The sequence below is a fragment of the Schistocerca cancellata genome, chromosome 9 (assembly GCF_023864275.1).
Source record: "Schistocerca cancellata isolate TAMUIC-IGC-003103 chromosome 9, iqSchCanc2.1, whole genome shotgun sequence".
Taxonomy (NCBI): Eukaryota; Metazoa; Arthropoda; class Insecta; order Orthoptera; family Acrididae; genus Schistocerca; species Schistocerca cancellata.
The window spans coordinates 249,391,902-249,407,200 of NC_064634.1; the positions used below are offsets into that span (position 1 = coordinate 249,391,902).

Consider the following 15,299-nt stretch of genomic DNA (forward strand, 5'->3'; position numbering starts at 1 on the left):
TTATTAATGTGTTTTTTCCATTTCATTTCAGTTCATTATCCACAAGAATACCTAAGAATCTAGCAGATTCTACTTCTTCCAGCCTTGTTCCATCAACCTCTAAATCAATGTCTACAGCCTTTTCCTTGTTTTTAAACACTGCATACATAGTCTTTTTTAGATTTATAACCAGTTCATTTTCCAACAGCCACTGAGCTGTGACATTTGCAGATATGTATGCTCTTCTCTCAAGCTGTTCCATATTTTGGTCACTATTTCGTATTGTCATGTCATCAGCATACAATATTTTCTTTTCTTCCTCCTCAACACCTATATCATTAACAAATACATTAAATAACAATGGCCCTATTACCGAACCCTGCGGCACTCCATATTTGATGGATATCTATGCTAAATGACAGTACTAAAATGATGCGGTCTCACATCTCTCTTTCTGTCTAGCCACAATTAAAAGATTTGTCATGTAATCTCTGTTCAGTAAGATTTAACTGTCTTTCTAGCTCCCTCAGTAATTTAACTTCTTGTGGTATACAATTGTGTCAACAGTAACCTTTACAATATCCAAATTGCCATATGCCATTAATGACTACCACTCATGTATCACTTCATGATCCTCTTTTACTACTTTTAACTTTTGATGCTTCACTTAAAAATTCAAAAAAACTTCCATGTGCAGATAAACACGTCCTCTATTCACAATACTTCTCATATTTTCAACTTAACTAATATTAGCTCAATTAGAATAACTTATTCCACTTCTGGGGCATTGTCCAACAATCACTACAGGCCACTTGTAAACCAACTGATGCCTCCCAAATGTCTCCCAAGCATGTACAGTCCAATTACTGGTGCAAAACTGCTCTGCCTGGCATCTACTAGAAGGCAACTGATATATTAGTCACATAGGTTTTGATTTTTAACAAGGGTATCGATAATGGTGCCCTTGAAAACTGATCAACAAGACTTTGAAACTTATCTGAGCTTTTTATCTGTTGGCTAATTCTTTCTGCTTTTAATCTCCAGACTTACCTGCTAAACTGGTATTTGCACTGTTTGTAGAGTTCTTTATATAACACTGAGTTGGTCAGACATTGCATGCTACACCTTTGCTATTTTTTCTTTCAGCTCCTGTTTCCACATCCAATGGCATGAAAATTTAAGAATATGTTCCATTTATTTTTGACCCCTGTGGTAGTCAAAACTAATTACCAAGATTCCTGACTTAAATCATGTCTTAGTATAACAATGTTGTTTGCAGACAATATACTCTTGTACTGAAAATTTTTCTTGGTTTCAATTTGATACTACATTTTAGTACTAACGTCTGACTTAAATGACCTGAGAGGCATCCATTTATAGAGTCTGCTGAGATGATGTGGTCATAATTTATTATAATATCAACTATTGCACTTCTGTGTTTGTTAACATTCTTGTGAGAGCTAGTCCAAGTAGATCTTTAGCCCATAAGATATTATATAATCTGTAAAAAGTTTGATTTCCTGACAGGCTTGTACAGTGTTGATATTCAGATCTCAGAATAAGGTGAGTTATTAAACTTGACAATAATTTACTCATAATTCGAGAAAGTGATTTAGGGAGGTATCAGAATTTCCTGTACAACAAACAAAGAAACAGAGCCAAATACAGATTTGGGCATTGCAATTTTGAGTCCCTGTCAACACCCAGAACACATTTTTGTGGGGTTATAAGATCACTTTTCACTCAAGTAAATGGCAACAAAATTACTTTCACAAAACTGCTTAGACCTATATGGTCACTTGTTGACATATTGCACCACCAGTAAAGGAAGGTGAATCTTCGACACTGCCAGTTAATTGTGCTGGCAAAACATCAGAAAAAAATCATTAAACATAGGCCAAAGATGCTGGGTTTTCTGTTTCTGATGCAGGTCTTGTTGGCCAAAATCCCACTTTCTGGCAGTCTTTTTGTTGTGCCTATCTGGGACTCAGCTCTCCACTATATGGTGAGTAGCAGCTATCATTTCCATAATATTGTTACATTGTTACATTTTCCATTGTTTGAATGATATCTACTGATTTTTGGTGTTTTGTAATAGCAACAAATGTGGAACAAATCCTGCAATAAAGGCTTCAATCACATTTTTTGTCTAATTCTTCTACTTTATAATACAAAAATTATAGAATTTTTCACTTCGTATCCTCATACACTCAGTTTTACAATGAAAATCAGCTGAGAAACAAAGCACATGATGAAAACAAATCACAACAGTCATGTTACAACCACAATTGTCAGCCACAGAATTATTTGACAAGGATGAAAAGAGAGGTCAGAAAGTGTGACCAAGATTGTTCTCTGCCTGGTTATTGCTATGGTAGCTGTCCTGTAAACAACTGTCAACCACTTAGTCGCAAGAGTGTTTTTGTGAAGGAATCAAACAAATAAATCCATAGCTGAGGCCAAGAGATGGAAACCCAAATCATTTAATTTTTTTGACACATAAGAAGAACTACACAATACTGAGTGCATTTGTAGCCAGCTTCTCTATTCCTTATAATGTCTTTATTGGGTCAGGGCACCATTGTTTACATCATAAGTGTATTTAACATTTCTTTTTATGAGGATAAACAATTTGAACAGTTAATGACATCAGCAGTATTTTAGATATGCACTAAAATCTTGACTTCATCATTAAAAAGTTTACAACTCAGTGCTTTTGGAAAGTTTAAAGATAAAGTAGAACAGCTAGTAGACTCCACACAGAATAATTTGGCTGGTAGATGTGCAATAGGCAGGGCATGCAGAGAGAGAGCAGTAGTGGTGGGGGCTGTGGACAGGCATTGTAGGGGAAATGCCAAGTGGTGGAGGGAAAGTGTCATTCTACACATTTTTTGTAAATTTTGAATGAAGCCCCTACACACCCATACCTGCATGGTGACCATCCAAAAAGATCTACTGTCACATTTGCTTTGCTTAATATCTAAAAAAAAATCTACTGCAAATGCAACAAAAGCAGTGATATATTTTCACCTCGATTTTTAACCATTTGTAACTTTCAGAGAAGCACCACGGGTGGAAAATTTTGAGTAAAATCTACATTTCTCTAACTGCAGTGCTAAAATTTGCTTCATTTGCCAAGACACAGCAGGCTTCACACAATGTCACCTCACTAATAAATTATGCAAGCACAACTGCACGAGAATTCTGAAACCATAGTTTATTAGATTTATTAACTGAGGAAAAGTAAGGTCAATACCTTATGAAAAAGCATATCCTCGGTACAAAAATGAACATTTAATGACTTCACTTACACTGTTCCAAAACCCATAGCATTTCTCATTTCACCAGCTATTGATGGCCTGTAAAAATTACATTCTTTTGTTGAAAAATTCTGTCATTAGTGGACTAACACAGTAGATAATGAAGTTTTACTTAACAAACATATGACAAAAGACTCTCCTCTTTGCGTGCTTTCATTTGCCAAAATCTCATTTCAGTATCTCAAACGGTTTATGAAACATGAGGAATGTTGTTGATATTTCTTTCTGGCTTTATCACTGGTGCATTCAATCGCAAACATGATTGGTGGCAGACTGAGACCTCCACCCATGTCTGATGAAAAATTCAATATCAACAATGTACAATGAATGTAAAGACAGATTGCTACTTACTATAAAGAAAACACATCAAGTTGCAGGCAAGCAAAAAGCTTTCCATCAGTAACACACACACACACACACACACACACACACACACACACACACACACACAAAAAGCAAGCACACTTCACACACACATGACTGCCAACTCTAGCATCTCAGCCCAGAATCCAACTATCACGTGGGATGCAAGCAGCAATCTAAATTTGGGGGGGAGGAGGGGGGGGATAGTAGTGTAAGGGCTGAGAAAGGGACAAATGCTGTCTTGTGGAGTGTGCAGGGACTAGACTGCCAACAGGTGCAGAATCACAAAGTTGTGTGGCACGGAGGTGGGAAAAAACGGAGCAAACAAAGGAGAAGGTAGATTCATTAGCAGACCATTGCAAATAAACAGGATGGGGGATGAGAATGGACAGTGGAGGGTGTGGGGACAGTATGTAGGTTGAGGCTGGGATAGTTACTGGAGCAGCAAATGTGTTGTAAGATATGTAAGTATGTGTACAACTACGTTAAGATATGCAGAAACAAGCAGTGATATGGACAAATACATAAAAATGAGCAAAAATACATGAAACTGCATGAACTACATAAAAATATGCACAAATATGTTAAAAACGTACAGAAACGTGAGCGAAAAGAAACAATGAGGTATGGGAGCGCACGCACGTGTGTGTGTGTGTGTGTGTGTGTGTGTGTGTGTGTGTGTGTGTGTGTGTGTGTGTACTGCGATAAGTGAAGGGGGTCGAGGAGGTGTGGGGTTAGGTTAAGGATCAGAAGTTCATGTGGCTCAGGCAGGTGTAGAAAAAAAAATGCTGAAGTAGTCAGGATGAGGGATGAAGTGGGATCAATGGAATAAATATAACTACTGGAGGAAAGAATCTGGGAGCATCAGGCCTTCACAGACAGGCATTATCCTCCAGACATAGTCTGCAAACAGATCTCCCATGCCCTTTCCCCTCACACCCCCAATCCTCCTCCCATCACCCCCAAGAATCAACCACAAAGGAGTGTCCCCTTATCGCCCAGTACCAGCCCAGACTGGAACAACTGAATGACACCCTTCACCAGGACTCTGATTACCTATCATCACACCCTGAAATGAGGGACATTATACCTGAGATACATTTCACCCCTCCTACCTTCCTAAAGTGATGTTCTGTAGCCCACCCAACCTCCACAACATCCTAGTCCATCCCTATGCTGCTCCAAATGTCAACCCTTGGCCACAAGGATTATATCCCTGTGGCAGACCCAGGAGCAAAACCTGCCCTATTCACCCACCCACTTCCTGTCACATGTTTATCCTACGCCACCAGGAGCCGGATCACATGTGAAAGCAGCCATGTCATTTACCAGCTCTGCTGCAATCACTGCACAGCTTTTTATATTGGTATGACTACCAACCAGATGTCCACCAGGATGAAAGGCCACCACCAAACTGCGTCCAAGAGCAAAGTAGACCACCCTGTGGCACAACATGCAGCTGAGCATAAAACATTTGATTTCAATGGTTGCTTAACTACCCGAACCACCTGGATGCTTCCCTCCGCTACCCGCTTTTCTGAACTGCGCATATGGGAGTTATCCTTACAACATGTTCTCCACTCCCATAATTATCCCGACCTCAACCTACGGTAACATACTTTCCCCACACCCTCCACCCAACAGTTTCCACCCCCTCTGTCCTATCATCTCTTCCTCATTCTCATCATCTACATCTACATCTACATCTACATGACTACTCTGCAATTCACATTTAAGTGCTTGGCAGAGGGTTCATCGAACCACAATCATACTATCTCTCTACCACTCCACTCCCGAACAGCGCACGGGAAAAGCGAACACCTAAACCTTTCTGTTCAAGCTCTGATTTCTCTTTTTTATTTTGATGATCATTCCTACCTATGTAGGTTGGGCTCAACAAATTATTTTCGTATTCGTAAGAGAAAGTTGGTGACTGAAATTTCGTAAATAGATCTCGCCGCGACGAAAAACGTCTTTGCTTTAATGACTTCCATCCCAACTCGCGTATCATATCTGTCACACTCTCTCCCCTATTACGTGATAATACAAAACAAGCTGCCCTTTTTTGCACCCTTTCTATGTCTTCCATCAATCCTACCTAGTAAGGATCCCACACCGCGCAGCAATTTCTAACAGAGAACGAACGAGTGTAGTGTAAGCTGTCTCTTTAGTGGACTTGTTGCATCTTCTAAGTGTCCTGCCAATGAAACACAACCTTTGGCTCGCCTTCCCCACAATATTATCTATGTGGTCTTTCTAACTGAAGTTGTTCATGATTTTAACACCCAGGTACTTAGTTGAATTGACAGCCTTGAGAATTGTACTATTTATCGAGTAATTGAATTCCAACGGATTTCTTTTGGAACTCATGTCGATCACCTCACACTTTTCGTTATTTAGCGTCAACTGCCACCTGCCACACCATACAGCAATCTTTTCTAAATCGTTTTGCAACTGATGTTGGTCTTCGGATGACCTTACTAGATGGTAAATTACAGCATCATCTGCGAACAACCTAAGAGAACTGCTCAGATTGTCACCCAAGGTCATTTATATAGATCAGGAGCAGCAGAGGTCCCAGGACGCTTCCCTGGGGAACACCTGATATCACTTCAGTTTTACTCGATGATTTGCAGTCTATTACTACGAACTGCGACCTTCCTGACAGGAAATCACGAATCCATTCGCACAACTGAGACAATACCCCATAGGCCCGCAGCTCGATTAGAAGTCGCTTGTCAGGAACGGTGTCAAAAGCTTTCCGGAAATCCAGAAATACGGAATCAACCTGAGATCCCCTGTCGACAGTGGCCATTACTTCGTGCGAATAAAGAGCTAGCTGCATTGCACAAGAACGATGTTTTCTGAAACCATGCTGATTACGTATCAATAGATCATTCCCTTCGAGGTGATTCATAATGTTTGAATACAGTATATACTCCAAAACCCTACTGCAAACCGACGTCAATGATATAGGTCTGTAGTTCGATGGATTACTCCTACTACCCTTCTTAAACACTGGTGCAACCTGCGCAATTTTCCAATCTGTAGGTACAGATCTATTAGTGAGCGAGCGGTTGTATATGACTGCTAAGTAGGGAGCTATTGTATCAGCGTAATCTGAAAGGAACCTAATCGGTATACAATCTGGACCTGAAGACTTGCCCGTATCAAGCAATTTGAGTTGCTTCGCAACCCCTAAGGTATCTACTTCTAAGAAACTCATGCTAGCAGCTGTTCATGTTTCAATTTCTGGAATATTCCATTCGTCTTCCCTGGTGAAGGAATTTCGGAAAACAACGTTCAATAACTCCACTTTAGCGGCACAGTCATCGGTAACAGTACCACTGGCACTGCGCAGCGAAGGTATTGACTGCGTCTTGCCACTTGTGTACTTTACATACGACCAGAATTTCTTCGGATTTTCTACCAAATTTCGAGACAATGTTTCGTTGTGGAAACATTAAAGGCATCTTGCATTGAAGTGCATGCCAAATTTCGCACATCTGTAAATTTTAGCTTATCTTTGGGATTTCTCGTTCTTCTGAACTTCGCATGCTTTTTCCGTTGCCTCTGCAACAGCGTTCGGACCGGTTTTGTGTACCATGGGGGATCAGTTCCATCTCTTACCAATTTATGAGGTATGAATCTCTCAATTGCTGTTGCTACTATATCTTTGAATTTGAGCCACATCTCGTCTACATTTGCATAGTTAGCTCAGAAGGAATGGAGATTGTTTCTTAGGAAGGCTTCTAGTGACACTTGATCCGCTTTTCTAAATAAAATTATTTTGCATTTGTTTCTGGTGGATTTGGAAGAAACGGTATTTAGCCTAGCTACAATGACCTTGTGATCATTAATCCCTGTATCAGTCATGATGCTCTCTATTAGCTCTGGATTGTTTGTGGCTAAGAGGTCAAGTGTGTTTTCGCAACCATTTACAATTCGCGGAGGTTCGTGGACTAACTGCTCGAAATAATTTTCGGAGAAAGCATTTAGGACAATCTTGGAAGATGTTTTCTGCCTACCACCAGTTCTGAACAAGTATTTTTGCCAACATATCGAGGGAAGGTTGAAGTCCCCACCAACTATAACCGTATGAGTGGGGTATTTATTTGTTACGAGACTCAAATTTTCTCTGAACTGTTCAGCAACTATATCATCGGAGTCTGGAGGTCGGTAGAAGGAGCCAATTATTAACTTAGTTCAGCTGTTAAGTATAACCTCCACCCATACCAATTCGCACGGAGTATCTACTTCGATTTCACTACAAGATAAACCACTACTGACAGACACAAACACTCCACCACCAATTCTGCCTAATCTATCTTTCCTGAACACCGTCTGAGACCCACTCTGTTTATTTGCGGCCCTCTGCAATGCATCCTCATATCTTTCCCCACTCCTCTCCTTTTTCGCTCCTTTTTTCCTCATGTAACCTGCCCCACAACCTCCTGCCACTACACCTGTTGGCAGGCAGGTCTCTGCACACTCCACCAGACAGTGTTTGTCTCTCTCCCCATGCATACACTACTATCCCTTCCCCTTCCCCACCCACTCCAGATTGCTGCTTGGATCTCTCGTGATAGATGCATTCCAACCTGAGATGGTGTCTTATTTCAATGGAAATATCACAATAACTATAATCATTAACAAAATGATGGGCTCATCCTGAAGCTGGCATCTGAAAGCTTTAAGTAAGGCCAAAATGAAATTCTTTTACTGAATAGTTTCTATAAAAACTTTTGAGAAAAACTGAAGCATGCACCTTGATTCTGTGTCATCACAGCACATCATCAACTGGCTGCAAGTGGGAAAACAATGTCAGCCTTCCCTTCCGAACAAACAAATGAATTCTCCCAGCACTAAGGATGAAAACTGAATACTGCGCATTGGCCATTACATCCTGCACAGATTCTGTATAGTGGTTTTCACAACTTTAAAGAATGTGTTGAACATCAGAAAAGGAGTTCCTAATAAAAGCTGAAACTATAGTACACTGAAAGTTTCATGAGTACAGTTTACTTATATCATTAACTACAGGTTAACTTTTAGTTTTTTTTACCAAATTTAAAATTTTAATTATACTTACAGGAAGAACAAGAACATTATTTTTCCCATAAAGTAGAGTGGCTCGACTGTTCTGGTGCAGGCTTTCAACATAATCCTTTGCTGAGAGCGGTAGTGCCCGTACACATTCCTCAGACCCTACCGCATGTAAACTTCGACCAAACTGTTAAACATACAATAACAATAAATTTTAATTATCAGCAAACATAGGGAAATATTTAGAGATTGGAAAGCAACTTTAAACAGATTGCTAAAGCAGATAGCAAGCCATCCATCCTAAAAATAGTATATACAGGGTGTTACAAAAAGGTATGGTCAAACTTTCAGGAAACATTCTTCACACACAAAGAAAGAAAATATGTTGGACATGTGTCCGGAAACACTTACTTTCCATGTTAGAGCTCATTTTATTACCTCTCTTCAAATCACATTAATCATGGAATGGAAACACACAGCAACAGAACGTACCAGTGTGACTTCAAACACTTTGTTACAGGAAATGTTCAAAACGTCCTCCGTTAGCAAGGATACATGCATCCACCCTCCGTCGCATGGAATTTCTGATGCGCTGATGCAGCCCTGGAGATTGGCATATTGTATCACAGCCATCCACAATATGAGCACGAAGAGTCTCTACATTTGGTACCGGGGTTGCGTAGACAAGAGCTTTCAAATGCCCCCGTAAATGAGTCAAGAGGGTTGAGGTCAGGAGAGCGTGGAGGCCATGGAATTGGTCGGACTCTACCGATCCATCGGTCACCAAATCTGTTGTTGAGAAGCGTACGAACACTTCAACTGAAATGTGCAGGAGCTCCATCGTGCATGAACCACATGTTGTGTCGTACTTGTAAAGGAACATGTTCTAGCAGCACAGGTAGAGTATCCCATATGAAATCATGATAACGTGCTCCATTGAGCATAGGTGGAAGAACATGGGGCCCAATCAAGGCATCACCAACAATGCCTGCCCAAATATTCACAGAAAATCTGTGTTGATGACGTGACTGCACAATTGCATGCGGATTCTCGTCAGCCCACACATGTTGATGGTGAAAATTTACAATTTGATCATGTTGGAATGAAGCCTCATCTGTAAAGAGAACATTTGCACTGAAATGAGGATTGACACATTGCTGGATGAACCATTCGCAGAAGTGTACCCGTGGAGGCCAATCAGCTGCTGATAGTGCCTGCACACGCTGTACATGGTACGGAAACAACTGGTTCTCCCGTAGCACTCTCCATACAGTGACGTGGTCAATGTTACCTTGTACAGCAGCAACTTCTCAGACGCTGAAATTAGGGTTATCGTCAACTGCACGAAGAATTGCCTTGTCCATTGCAGGTGTCCTCATCGTTCTAGGTCTTCCCCAGTCACGAGTCATAGGCTGGAATGTTCCGTGCTCCCTAAGACGCCGATCAATTGCTTCGAACGTCTTCCTGTCGGGACGCCTTCGTTCTGGAAATCTGTCTCGATACAAATGTACTGCGCCACGGCTATTGCCCCGTGCTAATCCATACATCAAATGGGCATCTGCCAACTCTGCATTTGTAAACATTGCACTGACTGCAAAACCACGTTCGTGATGAACACTAACTTGTTGATGCTACGTACTGATGTGCTTGATGCTAGTACTGTAGAGCAATGAGTCGCATGTCAACACAAGCACCAAAGTCAACATTAACTTCCTTCAATTGGGCCAACTGGCGGTGAATCGAGGAAGTAGAGTACATACTGACGAAACTAAAATGAGCTCTAACATGGAAATTAAGTGTTTCCAGACACAAGTCCACATAACATATTTTCTTTATTTGTGTGTGAGGAATGTTTCCTGAAAGGTTGGCCATACCTTTTTATAACACCCTGTATTTCGCAACAAGATAATGCAATAGAACTGCATGCTGTCTTTTGTGGATGGTACTGTGGATGACCCAGACAGTAAGCAACTACCTTCACGTGATCAATTTGACCATTGGGCATTTGTTACAAATTATAGTACTAATCCCCAACCCCCTCCTGCCACTGAGGTGTGCAAAGGAGGTGGACAACAGAGCACCCCGAATGGAATTTAGATCAGTGGCATGTGGTTCTGTTTACCAGTGAGTAAAGGTTTTGTGCGAGACCTAATGATCGGCTCCGAAGAGTTCAGATGCAGCTAGGTACCAATAAATGTCTCAGGCATGCAGTTTCAAACAGCAGAGGGGTGGTCTGTTGTGTTTTCAGCCAGTATCAGTTATAAACACTGAGGGTAATTTGAGGGCTCTGCCATGCTGGAGCAAGCTCATCCAACATGTTGTCCAACCCTAGACTCAACATTTCAGCGATGGATTCATCTTTCAAGAAAATATGCCTGAGCACATGGTGCTAAACCAAATGGAATGATTTGTGGTATCTGCTGACATGAATCTTGCAACCTTACCTGATGGTGAGTGCACAACATGTGAGATGGATCATCCATACAGTGGTTTGGTTGAACACCATTGCTTTGAGCCCTACAGTAATTCAATAAATAATATGCCAACCTATGAACAGTCAATTAATAATTTAAAGCAGATTTAATTATGTAAAACATCAAGTAATCTGTGAATGATTCATTTGTACAAGGATGTATCCCGGCATAGGTTGCCAATTCTGAGTTCAATTTTATTTCAGTCAGATCACATCCCTCTAATTGGTGGCCGTACAGAGGCTAATATTCACAGTTAATAAATGATTTTTCTTGTAAAGCAGTGCAAGGATACAATTCCTACACATGTAATCTTTCACTTTTGAAAAGGCTTGCCAATTTCAATTAATTCACACAGTTTAATATAAAGATCAGCAACATCTATTCAAGTTAATTCAACAAACAGCCACATCTTCAAAATTACAAACTGTTGCATCAAGACTGAGTAAGTCCAAACTGCTGAGCACATTATCACATGCTAACGCCAGCAGCTCATAGGCTGCAGTTCTGATCCTCACAACGAAAACTGACCGAGTCAGCGAACCTGCACTGTTTTCTCATATTACCACTACTTGAGCCATATCAGCATTTACCTCCTACACAAACAATTTAAATTATTTACAGTTCTTAAACATGTTTTACATTAAGCACATAATACAGACCTCTATGCTAATTTTACATTTCATTATTACACAGATTAACAGATTAATTCTATATGCAGCTGAAACTGTCTTTTAAATACTACTTTTCACACCGTCAACATTAACTGATGGAAACTAGGCACATTCACAGCTTAATTCTTTATGCTCTTAGTTTATTGCTGGAGTCAAATGACAATTGCACGACTTTATTTTACTAGAATAACATACAAACAAGAAAGATAATTACATAACTATTTAAGCAGAGGCAATGTTTGAAAGTAACTGTGGGAAACTCTTTGCCTTGGCACAAACTTTATATAATGATATTTTTCTGTTTACTGGGAAGTATGTAGCCACAAGTAAATTTATTATAAACAACATATCTAAATTTTAATAACATAACTAATATCTGTATTACATGGTTGGTGGAGACTTTATTGGACATCACAATCAGATCCTCACCATGTTACCATGCCATCTGGAGCCATACAGTGTATTTAATGGTGCAGGATTTTGTGGAAGCAGTTGCACAGCCAGCTGTGGCTGAGTCACAGCCAACCAGTTGACACTTGAAGTGCATCATTACAGAAACCCCATCTCCTGTACTAGCTGGAAGATCTTGGGAGGCCCATGAGCTAACTGTGGGTAGGCTTGAGCAGTAGCAACACTACCACCTTACAGGCTGCACACCAAGAAGGATCCACACACAGTGCAATGCAGGGGATAGAGCAAGAGAGTGTTGACTGTGACCCAGCAGCCGATTTTAATTTTGCAGATACACTTTCAAAAGATTGCTTTAATTTTGGTTATTACTGTTTTATTTTTATTTGTTTCATAAGGCTTATTCTTCACTCTATATTAGTTAGCATCTGCACATAATCAAACAGAAAAAAATGCTTCAATTAGTACATATGCTTTCATCGACATATTTATATTTTCTTATGTGCACCAATGACTTCTTGTATGTCCCTTCGTCTCTGATTAATTCAATAGACCAAGTCTCACAAATCAGCTGCTTAACATATAAATACTCGAAGCCTTTACATTTCTAACAACTGTTCACAATTTTTCTTTCTGTTTCCAAGTCTTGTATGATCACACTCAGTAACCAAATACTACATCATTTTAAATTGGACTTTTAAAACTCAGCATTACCATAATATTAGTGCCAAAAATGATCTCTACAAAGACTTCAAAGGGTTGTCATAAGCTCAGAGAGGGGTAATGGTTTGGAGTTTAAGACTTGCTTAAAGAATGTCCTGTTAGACACCACTTCTTACTTCACTGAAGAGTATCATTCCAGCAGCTCCTAAAATCAATGTTTTATGACAATTTATAATTAATAATTGTAATACAATAAAATTCCATAATGTTAAGTCATTTAATTGTGTTGTCCTTCAAAAATGTAGAGTCTTTACTTTATTCGACATTTTACATACTCCTCTCCATGGGACTTTTGAGATACAACTGATGTAACACAATATAATAAAACTGAATAGATAAAAACAATCTGCTTACCTAGAGGCAGCAGGCGACAATACACATGAAATTTATGAAGTTGTGCAATCATTTGGTGCCAATGGCTTCTTCTGGCAGAGACACAGAAGGGAAAGGAAGAGGGAGTAAGGAAAAGGACTGGTCACATTTTGGGAATGGGAAGAGTTACAGAAAAGCTGCGAAGAATCCCAGGCCAGGGATGACATTAATATACATGTGTATCCTTTCTTCCAGGAGTGCTAGTTCTGCAAGGTTCGCAGAAGAGCTTCTATGAAGTTTGGAAGGTAGGAGCCAAGGTACTGGCAGAATTGAAGCTGTGAGGACGGGTCGTGAGTCGTGCTTGGGTAGCTCAGATGGTAGAGCACTTGCCCATGAAAGGCAAAGGTCCCAAGTTCAAGTCTTGGTCTGGCACAGAGTTTTAATTTGTCAGAAAGTTTCATACATGCGTATAACATGCATTTCCATAAAAGAGAAAGGCTGGCCCTCAGTCTTAAGAAATGTAGCACCAGATCTAATTTTGTGCTTAGTTTTGTGTGTGTGTAATCAATTTCATAATTTATTTTGACTATTCCTAGTTAATATCTTTTGTTATAGGATAAAATGTATAATTGTTTTGGGACTTAAATTCTATTGCTGATTTATAAACAAATACAAATTCCGTACTAATTATAAACATTTGGAAGAGAACTACTAGGATTCTCTCATTATTTATTTGGCTCTATTTGAATACATATTAGCAAAGCAAGCCCTTCTTTAATTCCAAAATAATTACCAGATCTGTCAAAAGCATTGTTTGTATAACTATATCTGTTAATTTCATTATTTAAACAAATAACTCAGCCTAACCTTTGCGGTAGAGGAAACTGTTAAAAAGAAATAATTTCTCCATGTATTCAGTTCATTGAATAAGTTATATTTTAATTGTAATTTCTGTAAATTAAACATTGAACAATGTTTCAGTACCTATTATTGTAAGAATATATAAAGGCCAGATGTTTGGTCCCAAGATAGTCGGTCCACAGTCAATACACAGGAAGTCTGGATCAGTTAGCATAACAATAATGCATTAACTTAACATTGGGATTAGAGCAACACAAATTGGCCATGTGTTAAAACAATGACAGTGTCTGTTCAATAGTGTCACACATACCGTATTATTCTGCAAAAATTATGTGGTTGGCAAACTGTTGTCGCAGTATGTTGACATTTGCCTGCAAACTATTAACGAGGCTTATCAAAAGTTGACCAAGAGTGAATTGGTCATATAACTGTGTAATTTTCAGGGGGGTTGTGAACACTGAAAGTAAAGAACTGTGAAATGCAACTGAGTAACTGTCGGCTACATCATTAACAGTAGTCAGTGTTGAACTTCCACCCCCACCCCCCATTTTTCAGCCATTATAACAATGCAGTACATCGACACTGAGGACTATCAACAAAGAGACAAAGGAGGCAAATGTCACAAAGTGCATCGCCCTTGTATAGTCCCTCTATATACAGGTTTAATATCACTGCCAAATCATCATCTTTCTCTTGAACTTCTCTGATTCCAGGTATTAAGCTATTTATGAAACAAAACAGTATATTCACACAAAGACTTAAAACAATTACATGGTTCATCCTAAAATCAGACTGGTGTTCACTGAAGTAGGAACAATCTTCTAAGAATAAAGCCCATCTTGTTACTCCTGGTGACACACTGTTCTTATTTATACCCTTTGGACTGCAGCACAGTCTGTTGAAATTTTAAAATGTATTACTAGTAAATACATCCAGAATTTCTGTAAGATGTGTAATCTTACCCTCCCACACATCACTATTAAAATTCTCTGTCTATTCATTATTTTCGAAAACTTCGAAAGGTGTAAGATAAACAAAAGAAAAACTTTTTACTTCTCTTCATTTTCACTTTTTGTTGTTGTTGTTGTTGTTGGCTCTATATTTCTTGCAGCTGAAATTTTTATTTAACATTGTGGGTTCCT

General features: G+C 39.4%; 1 protein-coding gene across 1 annotated transcript in view; it reads right to left on the minus strand.

Annotated features, from left to right (window-relative positions):
• The window catches only part of LOC126100186 (small G protein signaling modulator 1-like), a 292,492-nt gene that overhangs the window by 219,630 nt on the left and 57,563 nt on the right, over positions 1 to 15,299 (minus strand). The window contains exon 8 of the mRNA XM_049910745.1: positions 8,755 to 8,895. Coding sequence (XP_049766702.1) covers positions 8,755 to 8,895 — 141 coding nt within the window. The remainder of the gene's footprint in view (positions 1 to 8,754; positions 8,896 to 15,299) is intronic.